Genomic DNA, 18432 nt, shown 5'->3' on the forward strand with positions numbered 1-18432 from the left:
TTGCCCCAAACACAGTTTCAGCAGGACCCATGAGGCCAGGAGAAGAAAGGGGCATTCTCTTTTGGAGGTCAGAAAATGCAATCCAATATCTTATTGCATTTGCAGAGGCTGAAGTTGACCCATGCCTTGGCAGACTGGTGTGCAGGCGCCCCAAAGGGGACAGGGAAGAGTATGTACATGTGCCGTCTCTCTCTCTCTCTCTCTCCCTCTCTCTCTCTCTCTCTCTCTCTCTGTGTGTGTGTGTGTGTGTGTGTGTGTGTGTGTGTGTAAAAGAGAGAATGTATGTACGTACGTACATATGTATGTATGTATGCTGGAGGAGGCAGATACTCAGGGAAAGTCATTACGGAATTCTTCGTGGCCAACGTCAGTGTAGGCACAGCTTTCTCTAACTGGTCAAGGGAACTCCTGCTGCTGCAGTTTTCTCTTTGGCTGCATGAAGAGAGACATCAGATTGACAGCATTTGTGTTCACAGAGCCTGAGAAGAGACTGGTTGGACACAGGAACAGACTAAGGAAGATGCTACCTGAGAGCAAGGACGACAGCAAAGCACACCCCTTGGGGTTCAGGGAGATGAAAAGACAGGGAGTCTCTTCGAGTCCAACAAAACCAATGTGGAGAAGTTGGGCTCCAGGGCTGAGGGAGGGCTCCACGGTTGAAGTGTTTGCCATGCGAGTGTGAGGACCAGAGTCTGGACCCCAGGGTCCACATGAACTGGTGGTGATGTGGGGCCCACCTGTAATTCCAACCTTGGCAGGCTGAGATGAGGGACCTTCAGAGCAAGCCGGCTAGGAAGACTAGCCTTAATCCATGAGCTCTGGGTTTGATTGAGAGACCCTGCCTCAATGGTTAAGGTGGAAGAGTGATAGAGGATAAATTCCTGACAACCTTAAGCTTCCACATGCATGCACACACATGCATGACACACTGTACATACATACACACACACACACACACACACACACACACACACGCCCACACATATGCATACCACACCACACACAAATGGAAAAAGAAAAAAAACTTGGGTACTGGTGGTCATCTCATTGTCTGCTACAAGCTAGAGGAAATGTCTCTTTGGTGACATTTAGAATATGTCACTCCGTGCCCCGCAACATGGATAGAGGCCTCTGATTCCCCAGAACCCCGAGTTAGTTCAGTTGCCCCTCAAACAACACAGCATCTTTCCTGACCAAGCCCTTTCTAGCCATAGGCCGTGGGCCCCAGTACTTACCTGTTAGTACTTGTCTGCATGCTCCCAGGAGTTAGTGTGGGGTTGAGGTCAGAGGAAGAGCTCGCTTGTAGTCGGCACACACCCCAGTGTGCTTTCTGTGGCTGTGATACACACCCTGACCAAAAGCAGCTTGGGAAGGAGAGAGTTTATTTGGCTTGTACTACCCATCACAGCAGTCTGCCATTGAGGGAAGCCAGGGCTGGAACTGGAGCAGGACCGCAGGGGAACGCTGCTGATTGCCTTGTTCCTCACAGCTTGCTCAGCTTGCTTTTTTTTAAAAAATCCCACCCAGGAGCACCTGGCTAGGGTGTGGGCACCTCTGACATCAATCATTATTCAAGAAAAATTCCCCCACAGACTTGCCTACTGGCCAATTTGATGAGGCATTTTCGCAGTTGAAGTCTCAGATGACCCCGGCTTGTGTCAAGTTGACAAAAGATAACCAATACAGCCTGTGTGATAGATGGGACCGTTTCAATGCTGTGGACTCGCAGTTTCAGAGGGAACAGTCTGAACGTGACAGGGGCTGATGCAGCGGTGTCCATGGCAGCAGGAATGTGGGGTCTCTTGTTCAGACAGCACCAGTGGACAAGGAAGTTGACAGCTGGACCTCAGGAACCTGTCCCCATAATGTACTCCCTCCTGCCAGGTCCCACCTCCCCAGATTTCAGCACTACCAGCAGGGGGCCAGATGTTTAAACATGTGACCTACAGCATAACAAACCCCACTGCTGTGAGCCTCCTGTCCACTAGGGGCAGCCTTCTAAGAGCATCCATTACTGGTTCTGTCCCCGAGACCCTGCATTCTCCTCTTCACTGGCCCCAGGCCCAGCTCCCAGCAGGTAGTACCCAAGCTTTGCAATGGTTTGATGGTTGGTTACTCAGAAATTTACCATCAGAAGCACCATGGTATTAAATTCAAACCTGGGGAGTCTGCAAACTTACTGTATGGAACAAAACCAGGGCATGAGCTAAATCCCATCTTTGCATGGATTTGTGTAGCCCTGAGCTAACAATAGCTTTTCTACTGTTAAAATTCTTAACGTGTGTTCTGAGATCAAATTCAAATAAAAGGTTGCAGGCTACTTATGGACTGAGCCATCTCCCAAGCTCCCCAAATGGTGATTTTCTTTTCTTTTCTTTTTTTTTTTTTTTTTTTTTTTTTTTAAAGATTTATTTATTTATTATGTATACAGTGTTCTGTCTGCACATATCCCTGCAGGCCAGAAGAGGGCACCAGATCTCATTACAGATGGCTGTGAGCCACCATGTGGTTGCTGGGAATTGAACTCAGGACCTTTGGAAGAGCAAGCAGTGCTCTTAACCTCTGAGCCATCTCTCCAGCCCCTTTTCTTTTTTTTAAGCAAGTGAATCTGGGTGTCCTGACTCACATCTGTCCTCCTAGCACTCATTAGATAGGAAGATTGTCATGAGTTTGAGACCAGCCTGAGCTACATGTGGGACACCGTCTGAAAAAAATAAAAAGTGAGCTGTGAGCCTATACCAAACACAGTGAGAAAGTAAAGAGAATGCAAGTCTCAGTGTCCCACAAGGACAGTGCATTGAAACAGCTGTGCTTATCTACCACACGGGATCTGAAGGAAACCATTACATGGGGCCCTCCCTTAGGCACAGAGGTGGCCAAACACAACCATGGCCTCCAAGGCCTGAGCAGCTTCTCACCTTTCCTTGAAGAAAATCCTGTGAGTCTCTGCTCTAAACAAATAATGTTGAGAATTAAAAGTCATGTGTGGCCCAGGCGTGGTGGCACATGATTGCAACACGGCCTGTCATCCAAGTACTCCAGAGGCTGAGGCAGTCAGATCTCGGATCACAAATTCAAAGCCAACCTGGGATACACAGAGTGATTCTGCCTCAAAAATAAATTAATTAGCTAGCTAATTAATTAGAAAATACCTGGTGAGTTCCTGTTTTCTGCCCTATCGGTATAATTAAAGTTTTGTTACATTTTATTTACTGTGTTACATTTTTATTTACTGTGTGTGTGTGTGTGTGTGTGTGAGTGTGTGTGTGTGTGTGTTACACGCCTATCAATGGCATATGTGTGGAGATCAGAGAACAACTTGCAGGAGTTGGTTCTCTCCTTCCACACTGTAGGTTCCGGGGGATTGAACTCAGGTCATCAGGCTTGGTAGCAGTCACCTTTTACCCACTGAGCCGTCTCTCCACTTCCCGTCATGGTCATTTTTAATGAATATCTGTGGGTCCCCTGTTTACTCATCTCATCTTGTACCATCTCCTGAATATTTATGAACCAGCAACCTGGTACTATCAGTGCCGAGTCAATGTGAATCTCAATTATGTGTAGAGTTATTAATGCACAGACATGAATTCAACAAGTACAAGATGCCAAGGCTTCTTCCTCCCACTTTATTCCAGGGTGTGCTGTAAACAGTGTGAGACGTCCCTTTGACAGCTTTCCGGCTTCATCCGTCTCGGTTGACATGACAGATTCTCCTTCATAGAAGGTACAAGTGAACCAGAACTCGAGGGAGTGGGGAGACGGCGTTCTGGACCCTTCCCTCTTCAGAAAGTGTGGTCTCATCCAGGAGCCTCTGGTTTTCAGTAGAAATGGCCCATGTTCCTTGGAATTGAGGAATCCAGGCCACTGTTCATCCATATTTCCTGAATGATTTGCTCCCTGCGCTCAATCCTTTCTGCCAGCTCAGCGGCCTCTATGGAGCTGTAGGCCGGATACCGAAGTCTACAAAACCTGGACAGTTCCACAGGAAACTCGGAGTCTGAGGAGTCCTCCTCTTCCACCTCCTCCCCGCTGTCCTCCTCAGCCTTCTCGCTCCCTAGCACCAGATGCTCCCTCCCCTGCTTCAGCTCCCGGAAGTCCTTGGTACAGGACACTCTGATGACCAGGGCACACAGTGTGAAGACCAGGCCGATGCACCTGGACACAAAGAGCAGGGCGGCTCTCTCGGGGTGGGCTGTGAGAAGAACAGAAAGTGTGAGGATCTAAAGGGTTAATCTTGGCTCATACTTTTAAAGATTTGCCACCCATTGAGTCAGAGAAGGCATGGCAACAGACTCATGGTAAGGTGGAGCAGGACCCAGAGTTCTTCACAAAATGGCACTACTATTGGGAACATTCAAAATATGACCTTGTGGGGGGGACATTTCAGATTCAAATTACAACAAGCAGCCACCAGCAATATGTAAAGCAAAGGGCCTGAATGTGTCCCAATAAAACTTTATTTATAGATTTGAGCTAGGGGCCATGGATTGAACACTTTTATTAAATATTCAAGCTGAGGCCAGAGGGAAGGCTGTAGAGGCCAGTAGCCTCTTTGGGCAGAACCAGGGCTGGATCCTGGAGGTGCTTCTGGGATGTGCTTTTATCCCCAGCGTTTTCCTCAGGACGTCTCAACCGCTCAGAGCCCCCTCTGGGCACACCGTCGTGTCTTTTATTCTGCTGTCCTTCCCCAGGGGTCTCAAAACTCCAGGGCTGCTAAGTCTCCCCAACAGTGAGGATCTCAGAGTTGAGCTCTGACAAGAGAGATGGAACCAGAACACGGTATCTTCCTGAAAGTGGATACCTCCCGGCAGCCTCCTTCCCGCAGCCAAGTTGTCCCTGGAGTGACCCTACCCCTGCCTGACATCTCCCCACTCCCTTTAAGACCCACATGTCTGAAATAGCATTTATTTTGGCGGTGGAAGGGACAACACATTGCGTCTGTGGTGCTATCAGCACAGTGTTGAAGAGTTAAAGTGTATAAAGGATTTGGTCTCCTAGAGACACACGTGCCATGTGACAGCGAGAAAGTCTACTTTCACCTCCGGGAGTGGTGGCAGAGAGCGATCTGGAGACATTGACACTTGTAACGAAGTCACTAAACAGTAATACACAAAAGATGCCAAGACCAGGGCATCAGGTCAGACCTTCGCTCCTGCTCCCCGTCAGATCAAAGCCTGCTCTGCCTCCCCCCACATCACGCTCGCCTTCTGACAGGGTTCAGATGCAGCGTGAGTGTCCCTCCCCATTTTATGTGTTGGAATTGATAAAGCATGTGAGTTTTAAGAGAGCAGAGCCTTAACTCATTTTCTAGCCACTCAGGGGTGGGACAGAGCCAGCTCCAGGCAGAAACTCACTCCTATATCACGTTTCTGAGGAAGAAAGGTCACTCCAAGTCCCCTCCCGTCCTGTCCAAGGTGTAGTGGTGGACCAGATCTCAGGCTCCATGGGCTCAGGTCAAGGTCTTGCTCCGCCACAAAATGATCTGTTACTGTACCTCTTTAGTTGTTCTTAATGATTTTTTTTCTGTGCTGAAGTCTGAACTTTAGGACACCACACATGCGGGGCTGGTGCTCTACCACTGAGCCATACCCTAGCCCCATTTTTAAGGAATTTGGATTAATCAAATTAAGTGAGTCAATCCTTAGGGCATATCACATGCTACCACAAAATCAGCACCTCCCAACTTCTTCCTCTCCAGGTGGCAGGGTCTGGGTTCTACTTCTGGGATTCAGGAGTTTCTCTTTCCATGGGACCACTCACTCTGTGGGGGAGTTCATGTCCATGTCACTGAGATCCCGTGGCCAAGCATGGAGTAGATGAGTCCCGTGGGTATAAAACTTCCTATCCATATGAAGTGACTGTCCTACGGTCACCAGACTGTAGGCAGTGGCACATTAGAGACGAGCTGGCCTAACTAACCCCTGAGGTTGTAGCCTAGTCACTTTCCCCAAACCGCTGTTTACTGGGACCTGGCCTTAGACCAGGGCTCTGCCCACTGCCCCAGACTTTCCACAGAAAGCTTTCCTCCATCTTCTAGAACCAACTGGACCACTTCAGAGTTGTGGCCCCTTCTATCACCTCTTTTGGGAAAATGGGGGCTTTCTTTTTGTTGTGGTTGAATAGAATCTTCACAGTGTTTTTGTTGGTATTCTAAATTTAGCCCCAGTTCACGACAGACTAGAGGGAATGGTCCCAGGAGGCCTCAGAATGGATGCCAGGGCCCCATTTGCTCTTCAGATATTGGTCTGGAGCCAACACAACCTCCAGCTCAAATTTAGTCACACCAGATAAGCCACCAGAAGCCACCAGCAAGGGTCCATCTCTTGTGGGATTGTAGCCAGAGTCCTCCAGGAGGAAGAAACAAAAAGTGTTTGAAGACTGGTCTGACAGCACTTAGGGATGTGACAAGACTTTCTGTCAGAGTTGGAGACCCAGGGAACACTTCAGAGCCCACATCCATGTGACAGACTCTCTGATCGTACCCCCTAAAAGGTTCATGTGACTAACTTTGGGGTGTGTGATGAAATCTCTCCTTCACATAGCTCCTCTGATGTCCTAGAATTCCTTACTTAGAACAAGGTTGCTCTGGCTGTGGTCCCAGATCCCCCAAACACCCCCAAAGTCTTCAGAAGTTTGCCTGAGGCTGAAAACACACACACACACACACACACACACACACACACACACACACACACACACCACAATCCCAAACAGTACGGACAATGACTGAATATTGAGTCACAAAAGGCAGGCCTGTGGGCACAGATGAGGTAAACACACAAAGCCAGATGCCAATAAGATACTAATTTGGTGGTCTGGAAGGGTCATTAATTTATTAATTAATTTAGAGAGCAAGACTAAATAAGTCCCTCAGCTAGGGGACAATGGTAATGTACAATGCTGAAGCAGCTAATAAACTATATTCCTCAGAACATACACATACACAAATAAAACACATGTACACACACTACCATCCCCCACCTGAAGTCCCCCCATATCATAAACAAGTACCACCAGCCTCCCCTACATACATACTATACACCATACATGTATACCACCCCACCACACACGACAAATGCAACACACAAGTGTACATTCACCATATATACATACATATAATATATACCATACACAGCACCCATCATACTTACTGTATATATCACAGACACACATCAAACATACCACAAATACACATATATAACACATATCACACACACATGCACACTTCCCTTTTCTATAAGAAATGCCCTTGCAGATCATGTAAGTGACCAGAGGAGACATCGTTTAGCAGAGACCTTTGAACGTTTTCATTTCCCTTCCACCGACCTCCATCTTTCCCTGCCCAGGACAAGCCCCTTGGTTTTGGTGGCCTGTCTGCTTGTCCCCCATCTATTTCACTGCTCTCTTACGTCAAAGCTACCGGTGGCCTGGTTAGGGAATGTCCTTTTGTTCTTCCTCAGTTTATAGGATAGTCCTTGCTCAAGCTGTGGGTCCCCCAGCTGCTTTAGCCAGTGGCCTCACCATCAAATAGTGCCAGGAGCCTGTGTCCAGCCTTGGGATCCTAGCCCCACAGCAAGGCTTTCCAGACCCACAACCTAGCCTCGGCCATGACTTACTGAGAGATGAACGTACGGATACATCTCTCAATAAAATCAAACAACATCCCATCCAGCCCTTACGCTAAAATGATGGAGCATCATTCTGGGTTGTAGACAGCTAGCAAGATGGCTCAGTGGATAAAGGCTTTTGCCACATAAGCCTGACAATCTGGAGTTGATCCCAAAACCTGTGTAAACAGTGGTAGGAGAGAACCAAATATACAAAGTTACCCTCTGACATCCATGTGCATACCAAGGCACGCATGCAGCCACAGACACATTTTACGTGTGTGTGTGTGTGTGTGTGTGTGTGTGTGTGTGTGTGTGTATTCATGTGACTGTACACCATATGTATATAGAAATCCACAGAGGCTAAAGGAAGGTGCCAGGTCCCCTGAACTAGAATTACAGGCAACGGTGAGCCTCCTGACATGGACGTTGGGAACTGAACTCGGGTCCTCTTGCAAGAGCAGCAAGTACTCTTAACCACTGAGCCATCTTTTCAGATCCACAGATACAATTTGTAAATTACAGATGAAAAGAGTATAAGGCAGACATAACATTCAACTTGGGATTCATTATTTAGCCATTTGTTAACTACTCACTGTGTCCTGGTCTACCCCAGAACTGTCCTAGACATGGAGATACGACAGATAAACAAGATGACAGTCATCTGTCCTTAAGGAGCTTAGACAGGCAAACACATCATCCAGACACATAGCAGGATACGCTCATGAGATGTCAGAGGAAAGGATATTTTCATAACCCTGGGTCAAGAGGTTCCAGCCCTCCAAAGCCTGAAGACAGCGTTCTTCCTAGAAACTGATTGAGAACCTTGCCCTTCACCAAGCGTGAGGCTGGACCCAGCCGCTGTCCATGGTGCCCTTGGCAAATGGCCCCGCTCCTCTGACCCTTGGCTCCTTTAAGTGTAGAATTCAGGATCAGAGCCTCAACCCTCAGAGTTGATGCTCTGGGCTGATCATTCCCCCAAGCTCATGCTGATGTCCTAACCCCTAATATGACTTTGTAGATGGAACTTTCTGGAGCTAATTACGGTTAACAGAGTTCACCAGCGGGTCCTCGTCTGATAGGGCTGGTGGTTTCCGAAAAGTTCACACTCTCCTCTTCCCTGTCTCTTTTGTCTCCTCACACACCTCTGCTCCACCCCCACCCAACCCCCCCCCACACACACATAGGAGGATGCAGCAGGCAGGTAGCTGTCTAAAGCCGGAAGGAGGCTCTTAGTCATGGACTTCCAGTTTCCCTCCAGAACCGTTAGGAAACAGAAAGTGTTCCTTAAGCTCCAGTCTACAGTGATTTGTTATGGCGGCTAAGAAGACCAAGGTGTCTGAGAAAGGACGGGGCCCAGCGTGGCTACACCTCAGCCAGCAGCGTCCCTGCTTCTCCTCATCATTATCCTCCACCTGAAGGGACTTTGAAACTGTGGACATCCTTCCAAAACCCAAATTTTCACACTTAACTTTGACAGTCATCAGGAGCAGCAAGAACATAGGAGAGAACTTGTAAGGAAAAAAAAAAAAAAAAAAGAGGCCAATAACCCTGCAGCACGTGGCAAGCTCACGGGAGGAACACTGAGTGGGAAAATTATTAGGTCACCAGGCCTGCACCATCAAAGGGGATGGTAGGGTCTTGCTGTGTCCCTTTCTCTCCCTCTCTAGTTCAAAGTGTGATCACTCACGATGCCCCACCCTCACCACAGCCAAACCCATGGAGCCACTGGATCTTGAACTTGACTTCCAGACCATGAGCCAAAATATACCTGTTTTTCCTTCAAGAGTCCAGGGTCTTATATTAAGTAGTGTGGTGTAAGCTGAATGACAGAGCCTTCACTGAGCAGGAAGCCAGCGTTGAAACTTAGAGTCCACATTCCAAGACACAATCTGTCCTAGGAAGGGAGCAAGGAGAATGTGCATTCTCCCGAGAGAGGGCTGCACACGCCAGGCCTGGTGCAAGCTTCAGCCCTGGGGAGATGAACAGGAAACCTTGGCAACCACAGTGATTCTCAGGCCTCCTGAGATGGCTGTGTCATCCCATGGTAGGACCTGTTTGCTTCTTACATGATCAGCCTTGTTTTTCTTCCAATTGTGAGGGGAATTCAACAATCCGAATTTTTAGATCTGGGGAACCCCATTTCTGCTTTTCAAGGGGGAAATTCCTTTGGAACCAGACCCTCGGCAGCTCAGCTTTATTCTTGCAGGTCCCTTGGTTTGTGGCTGCAACTGTGTTTGAATCCCAGCCCTGTGCTTCTGAACATCACGACGCTGCATGTACAACTGAGGCATCTTTCCTTTAGCTATCAGAGCGTTTGTCGGTGAGGCAATAAGAAACCCTCCTGCACCCCCAGAAGCTCCCATTCATTCACCTACCTCGAATGTAAGCAAACGCAGCCAGGGAGTTGCTGACGATAACACCATCTTTCCGCACAACCCTTGATCCGCTGGGGTCCAATTTTATACCTGCAACATGCGAAGGCCAGAGCTGTTCAGGGTGTACCTGTTCTGAAAGCCTGTTGACCTTCACCTGCACCTGCCACTCACAGACAACAAACCACTGGGCTTCTGACTAAACTGTAGAAGACTCAGAACACTTAGTACTGGCTGTGACATGGCCCCATGAGTTCATGTGCTGAAGACTTGGTCCCCGGCTGACAATGCTGTTTGGGAGGCCGTGGAACCTTTAGAAGGTGGATCATCACTGGAGGAAGTGGGTAATGGAGGTGGGCCTTGAGGTTTATAACCTGGCCCTGCTTCTAACTGTCCTCTGGCTCTTGACTGTCCCCCTATCCTGTCACCATGATGGACTGCATCCGCTCTGAACCATGAGCCGACATCAAGCCCTCCTTTCTGACGTCGCTTTTCTCGGGTGTTTTGTCCAGTAACGAGAAAAGCAGCTAATGCAGAAGTCATCTTTGAAAATGTCAAATGATGAAAAGGATTCAAAACACTTCAAAGTGCTAATTCCAACTTCAGGTGCAGCTCATGTACCCTGCTCCAGAGCAGAACACAATATTCTGTGAGAAAGGCAAAGGCATCCATCAAGCCTTTAGGAGGCCTGAGTAAATAATGTCTCATCTTACCCTGAACAGCTGTCTGCTCTGTGGACCAGAGATATGACAACCCTTAGGTTATGGAGGGAAGCATGGATTGTTTAATGTGTCTCACACACATACACACAGACACACACACACAGAGACACACACACAGACACAACACAGACACACACACACACACACACACACACACACACACACACACACACACGTGTGGCTGGCCTGCTTTTGGATTCGAGGGAACTGCCTGGAGGGACACTTAGCAAGTGCTGACGGGAGCCCTGGGAATATCACACAAGGCAGATGCCTCTAAGAAAGACCTAGCTCTTGGGGCTGCACTGAAGAGGGATGGGGATCCTTCAGGATCCGGTGGGAGCCATGTGAGAAAGGGAAGGGAGCTGAGATACAGAGCCAGGTAGACAGGGAGCCAGTGAACCAGAATGTGGAAGGTGTTTCCAGTCTTTGCCTCTAGCTTTGGCTAAGGGTGGTTTCTGTGCCTTGGCGTTGTGTTTTCTGTACCAGAAAGCAGATGTGGAAGCAAAGCCCAGAGTCAGTCTCCTGTGTCAAAAAGGACCCTGGCCAGGAATTCAACCACCGACAGAGAAAAAGATACTCAGGAGAAATGTGAACGTGTACAGATTTCTTTCTTTTCAGGAGGTTGTGTGGGCTCTGTGAAAACACTGGGCTGTTTTATTTAAGGGACTTGAATACCTGATGATTTTGAGTGTGTATGGAAAGTTCTAGAATCTATCTCTAAAACACAGATGGACACCTATACTTTACTTTCATAACTGGGGACAGGCATAATAAGTAAAGTAAAATAACACAAAACAAAACCCTTGCTACCCAAAATTAGCATCTTATGTATTCTATGGGATCTCCACAGTTCTGTCAGGAACTCAGCAGGCTAAATTGTTCTATATGTCATTAACATAAAACATTTCAGATAAGTTCAAGGCCAACCTGGTCTACAGAGCAAGTTCCCAGAAAGCCAAGGCTACACAGAGAAACCCTGTCTTGAAAAACCAAAACCAAACAAACAAACCAAAGGATAAAAGGACTTGCTGTTAAAACAGCCTGATGGTGTGAGTTCACTCCCCAGGACTCACCGAGTGGAAGGAGAGAATGAACTCCTGTAAGTTACTCTCTGGTCCCCGTCCTCACTTCCATACCCACTTACACACACACACACACACACACACACACACACACACAAAAATAATAAATGTTAGAAAGTAAAGTCAAAGTATCTACGTCACTATTTATATAAGTTAGGTGGGAAGCAGAGGGAGAAAGTGACCTTGAAGGACTGGCAAGTCAGTTGGCTCTGGTCCCCAGCTTTGCCACAAGCTCCTGTATCACCAAGAACCCAGGATGATTCTGAAAAGATGTGCTGTTCAAAGTGGTTTTATTATTATTGTCTTTTAGGAAGAAGAAGGGGAATGGAAGAGAATGGGGTAAACCTATTCTCCTTGTGATTTCAATTCTTTTTTGAAGCCACACACCGGCTGCTGTGTGTAAGCATCGGCCACGCCCTGTTGGTATCAGCAGAGCAGCCGGACACCTTGGCCCTTACACTCCAGCCCTGTGTGCCTGACTGTGCTCAGGGGCTGGTTAACTTCACTTCAAAGGAAATGCTGGGAGTAAGCCATAAAAATTACCGTATTCATCATCTTTCTTCAGAGAAGGGTTTAAATTAGCAATGGCTGATCGACCGCTGTGAGTATGTTCTTGGGAACTAAAAACCAAAAAGAAGCATTTTAAATATGTGGTATATTAAAAACGCCTTTGCATTGAATATATATTCAAGGTACAATGTAGAGAAAGAGTTGCAAAATACTTTTCAGATTACTTACTGCCTCTCTCTCTCTCTCTCTCTCTCTCTCTCTCTCTCACACACACACACACACCACACACACACACACACACACACACACACGGCACATATGAGATCATCAAATGCCCAAGACAGATGAAATCTTCGGCACACATTTGCAGTATTTTCTAAGGAGCTAGCATTGCAGAGGTGGCTCAGAGAGTAACAGTGTGTCTGACGCTGCAGAGGACCCAAGTGTGCCCCCAGCACCACACCGGGTAGCTTACAACTGCCCGTAAGTGCAGCTCCAGGGACCCACCTCCCTTTTCTGGTCTCTTCAGGCACCTACACGCACATACCTCTGCACAAACACATGCACATACATGTTTAATATAAAACAAATATTTCCTTTTAGAGGCTCCTGAAGCTGGGCAAGCTGGGGTAGCTGGGCTTCAAGTTTGAAGCTAGCTGGGGCTACAGGGCAAGACCCCATCTCAAACAAAACAAGTGAGGAAAATAAACAAACCACGGACCGCTCATCTAATGGAAAATGTTAGGAATAAAAAGAAAGCAAGACTGAATCTCAAAACAGCATGCTCCGTGGGAGAAGCCGGTCACCAAAAACCATCTATGGCATAATTCTATTTATAGGAACTGCCTAGAAAAGGTAAATCTAGAGACAGAAATTGATTAGTGGTTCCTTAGGATGGACAGGGTGCAGAGCACGGGAAACTTTGGGAGGAGGCCGTGAAAACGTGGACACAGTGGCACAGATTTAAGTGTGCTGAAGTCCACTGAGGTGTCTCACAGTGGGTGGAGGTCAGGCTGGAAGAATGACCCAGAAAACTGTTAGGGGGATCCGAACATATCGGAGATTACAGCAAAGCAAACTGACTAGACAGGACCCCCTCCACCCCCTTTCTGCTCCCACTCAGTCTTTTCTCTGAACTTTCTCCTCCCTTCATTCTAAACCTAGAGGAGCTAGCAATCTGGGTTCACGCGGCTCACTAGATAGAAGAAAGGATGGTTATGGGAGAAGGACCAAGTTCAAGGTCATCCTTGGCTACATAGGGTGTTCAGGACTAGCCTGAGATAGAGATAGAGATAGAGATAGAGAGAGATAGAGAGAGATAGAGATAGAGATAGAGAGAGAGAGAGAGAGAGAGAGAGAGAGAGAGAGAGAGAGAGAGAGAAAGAGAGAGAGTTATAAAGGTGAAACACACTGCTGCCAACTGGGAGAAGGGAGAGGATGCCAACTATTCTAGCTGCAGAAAATTGCTTATTTTCATTTTTGCCTCAGCCCAGATGATATCTGGGAAGTGGCAACAGGAAGTAGAAATGAAGCCAACACAAACGAGGCGAGATCCGCAGCCCGGCTTTCGGCTTTCACACAGACCCTGTAAGTCATCTCCAGCTACAAGAAAACCCCACTTCCTTCTCTGAGGGCTTAACTAGATCCTTCTGGAGACATCCCAGGACCAACAAGCAGAGAACAGCCCCAAGCCGTGAACCTCCCAGTCCAGGAGACCCTGGCGCCTTTGTGCCCGTCAAGGATGAGGGCGGCTTTCCGGAGACCCACTGGAGGTGCCGTGAGAGACACTCTTGGCCAGCTACAGGACACGGCACTAAACCCAGGAACACAGCAGCACCAGGACAGATGCTTTCTAGTTCAAGAACCTCTTGCTCATTCTGGGCTCCAAGAACACGCTCCCTGATTCCCTGGCAGCAGTAAAACCCTGGATGTCTTGTCTTTCCCTGGCAGAAGTGGCCTTGCTTTCTCAGGTCTGTCTCTTGCTTAGTCTCAAAATGTGATGAGACAAGGCTTCTGGCTCTCTGGGAATAGCAGAGGCCGTATAGATTCAAAACTGTAGAGAGAAGCTCAGAGAGGAAGGGCATTCTGGGATGAGCTTTGTCAATAACCAACAGACCATGTAGCTGGGAAACATAGGTTACCTAGGAAGCCTGCCTGCTGAGTGTGTGAACATGGTACACACCTGTAATTCTAGCACCTGGGAGGCAGACAGGAGGATCAAAAGTTCAGTCAGCTCTGACTGTATAGTAACCTTAAGGCCACCCTGGAGTCCACGAGACCCTGTTTTTACAAAGGTTCTTCAAACTGGTTCCGAATGGATTAGAGCGATGACGATGTTCTTAAACTGCCGATAGGAATGGGTGCATAATTTCATGGATAGTCTAAAAATCATAGACTGTGTGTCTGACCAGGCACTCTGCAATCATATCTCCATAAAGCTGTTTCAATAACCAAAGTCTAATGAACGATATTCTTCGCAGGAGGTATCAAGTTCTTCATTGTTGGGAGTCCCCATTTCCTTTCACCTCCATGCTCATTTTAGAAGAACAACCAATGTGTCCAGATTACGGATGGGACCACCACAGTATCCTGAAATCGGCCGCTGATGCTCATTTCAGAACAACCAATTTATCAAAATTATGGATGGGACCACCACAGTACCCCCAAAACAGCTGCTGACTCGCTATTAAATAGCTTCCTGAAGACAGAATCCAAATAGAGCAGCGAATTCCCTTCCTTCTGAAGACCCCGGAACAGCACACGGGCTGCTGTAAGAAGCCCGTGGAAGCCTGTGCTGCACTGCATCCATGCTGAGGGCGTGCAGGTAAAACAGCTGCTGGCAGCCCAGGGCCCAGTCACTTAGGGTCTCCAGATGGCACTGGAAGCCGAACAATACTTGTGTGAACTCACACACCACCAGTACATTTCAGGGCTTCCTAAGAACCGAGACAGAAATGGTTCGTTCTCAGCCGACCTCAACTGTGTCCCCGGTTGCTCGTTCTATCCCTACTCACCCCATCCACTGCCAATCTGATTACCTGATGTGCTCCTGAAACCATTTTAGCCAAAGAAAATCCTATCGCTTATCTGATGTGAATGCCATGAACAAGGATAATTGAGAGAAAAGGTCTGGGTGTGTGAGGCGACTCAGCAGTAACCCGCTGAGCCATAGGGCTCTGTCAGCAGCCAAGTGGGGGTGGCACCCTTAGTCGCAAGTACCTATGTTAATGGACTCTAAAAAGTGTCCGTTCCTTTGATTTCAGCTAAAACCATTCTGGGAAAGAGATGTTGTGGACAACCAAAAGTATTCCTGTCTGTCATTATCAATATTGCTGTTGTTTTGAGATAGGGACTTCCATGGAGCCCAGGCCAGCCCTTGATTTCCCAGCACTCCTTCCGCCCACCTCAGCCTCCTGAAAGCTGGGGTTGCAGGTGTGCCCTGCTATGCCCGCTTCCTGTCTGCCACCTTCATGACACGAACTCCCGAGGAGTCTTCGTCCACCATTTTCACCTTTTAAAATGTCTACCCCAGGATTCCGAGCTAAACCCAGGAATGTTTCAGCTATCTTTCCTGCTTGCACTGTGAACTCAAACTGAGCATGCTCAGTACTGTGGACTGCCCCCAACGTGCTTTCCAAGATGTGCAAGCTGGAATGACTCTAGTCAAGTACTCCTTACTTGCTGCAGGAAGTAAACCTCTCTCCGTTCCTCCATCTTTCGGTTGTGCTTATTGGCCACGCACTGCCTACTGTGTGCAATTCAAGTGTCACACACACTCCTGTTTGCATAGGACGACCATTTCCCCAACAGGCATGTGCTCATGGAGCTGGTTGAGGGTTTATTCTTACCACATGCGTAGGCAACAGTGAGGTATTTTCTCACCCCTGGAAGACAGGGGCTTCCGAAGTGGTAATTATCAACGAGGACCTTACATCTCTCTGCTTCCCGTAGCACCTCCTGGACAGGACTTGTAAAGCTGTGTAGGACAGGCAGTCTGGAAGGGAAGGGGCAGTGAGAGCGTCAGGCTGGCCTACACTGGTCTCCACACAGATGATAGCACTTGCTATACATAGATGCACCGAGATGAACTTCTGGTCAGAGACTGCTTCTCTGCTGATCTAGCTCATGGAATCTCCCAAGATGCTCTGCACCAGCTCGGCCATCAGCCTTCAGGAAGCCCTGAGCTTGGCCTAAGGACCTGCCATCACCACTTTGAAATTCTGATGTCGTCTTTGTCAAAGCCTCTGGATATTTGCCTTGCCCTGGGCTTTGCGCATCTGTAATTGGCCATGGACACAGAGCCCTGAATGACGCTCTTACTTCATGACCACTGCGCTTTGAAAATGTTTCCTGGTTTAAGACTTTCTTCTACACAACCACCAGCTCCATGTGGGAAAATGTCTACTTTGTTCATCGTCTAATTCCCACTGTCTGGCCCACTGGGGTGATATGATATCTGTGTACCCCAGTAAAGTTTATCTGAGGGTCAGAGGACAGAGCCAGCCATTATAGTAAACATAGAGGTCAGGCAATGGTAGCACACGCCTTTAATCCTATCACTCGGAAGGCAGAGATCCATCTGGATCTCTGCGAGTTCAAAGCCACACTGGGAACAGAGCCAGGCGTGGTGGTACATACCTTTAATCCCAGCACTAACCATAAAGGTCTGGAGGTCTGTACAGACAGACAGGAAGTGATAGAGCTAGGCAGGAAGAGGAAGTGATGTAGCTGGGTAGAGATGGCAGAACAGAAAGGCATATAGGCATGGGTAGACGGGAAGTAGCTCTCTTTGGAGACGGAGGATCTCCAAGTGGTGAGAATGTGGCTGACTTCTTTCTGCTTTTCTGATCTCTTGGTTTTAACTCCAATATCTGGCTCTGGGTTTTTATTAATAAGACCGTTTAGCAATTCGTCTACAGGCCCACCTTAGGACCCCAGTGAGCAACTGATAAACAGACGGAAGAGTGAACAGCAAGCACAAGATCACACCATCATTAGCAGGGAAGGATTAGCTATGCTGTTTTGGTGTTTCCCCACAGAAGTTCATGTGTTGGGGGCTGAGATGGCTCAGCAGTTAAGAGCACCTGCTGCTCTTCCAGGGGATCTGGGTTGTTTCCAGCACCCACTCGGAACAGCTCACAGCTGCCTGTAAACCCAGGGGAATCTGGTGTCGTCTTCTGGCCTCCAAGGGTAAACCATGCAAACACTGGGAGGAGGAGACAGTTGAGTCTCTGGTGCTCACTGGCCAACCAGCCTCACTCGCCTAGTGAGCTCCAGGCCTGGGAGAGACCTGTCTCAAGAAACAAGCTAGATAGCATGTAAGGAGCAACACCTGAGGTTGACCTCTGGCCCATACACACACATGCACACATGTGCATTCTCACACACATGTACATGTGCCCCTGCGCACACACAGGCACATACATATACACATAAAAAATAACGGAAGACTTGAGGCAGGCTGCTGGCTCCGCCTCCTCTTGTGATGCCCTGTGCTGTGACAAATGCAAGCGCTCGGATGCTGATGGGAAGCCAGGGCCACACTCTTGGATTTCTCAGCCCTCGCAACTTTGAGCTAAATAAACTCCCATTCTCTACTAGTTCCTTGGTTTCTGCTCTTTAATAACAACAGACCACTGACTACGGCTACAATCACAGACTGGTGCGTCTACTGCGGTTAAGATTCCACACGATTTCAGCAGCAGGGAAAACACAGTAGTCTCTAAGCGTACAGCGTCAGGCTGGCCCCTGTCCTTCCAAAGCCTCAGTTTCCCTACCTGGACAACAATGCACTGGCACATGGGCCAGTGTGATCATCAGCTGACACCCCTCATGGACAGTATCTAGTGTTGGCACCCAGGGGACCTGGTTACCATCACTGTCATGAAGCCACCTGGTGTTAGCCGTCACTCAGTCTGGCTCTCAAATGTCCTCCCATAGCCTTTGAGCTACAGAATTACTCCCCAACTTGGTGCTTGTAGGAGGTAGACAAGCCTAGTGAAAAGTCCTCCAGGCATCAAAGGCATGACCTTGGTGGAGGTGCTGGCCCCAGCTCCTTCCTCTTCCTCCCTTTTTGGTGTCCTGGTCATGAGGTGAGAACTTGGCTGAACCACACCCCCACCATGACGTGCTCCTC

At 48.3% G+C, this 18432-nt stretch overlaps 1 protein-coding gene across 1 annotated transcript in view; it reads right to left on the minus strand.

Moving 5' to 3' along the window:
• Positions 1–3612: 3612 nt before the first annotated feature.
• Positions 3613–18432, minus strand: part of Eva1c (eva-1 homolog C) — a 72931-nt gene continuing 58111 nt past the window's right edge. Inside the window, 6 exon segments of the mRNA XM_059277489.1 lie at positions 3613–4192; positions 9986–10075; positions 12330–12377; positions 12380–12406; positions 16145–16232; positions 16235–16290. Coding sequence (XP_059133472.1) covers positions 3819–4192; positions 9986–10075; positions 12330–12377; positions 12380–12406; positions 16145–16232; positions 16235–16290 — 683 coding nt within the window. The 3' untranslated portion in view covers positions 3613–3818.

This window comes from Peromyscus eremicus, chromosome 12 (genome assembly GCF_949786415.1).
Source record: "Peromyscus eremicus chromosome 12, PerEre_H2_v1, whole genome shotgun sequence".
Taxonomy (NCBI): Eukaryota; Metazoa; Chordata; class Mammalia; order Rodentia; family Cricetidae; genus Peromyscus; species Peromyscus eremicus.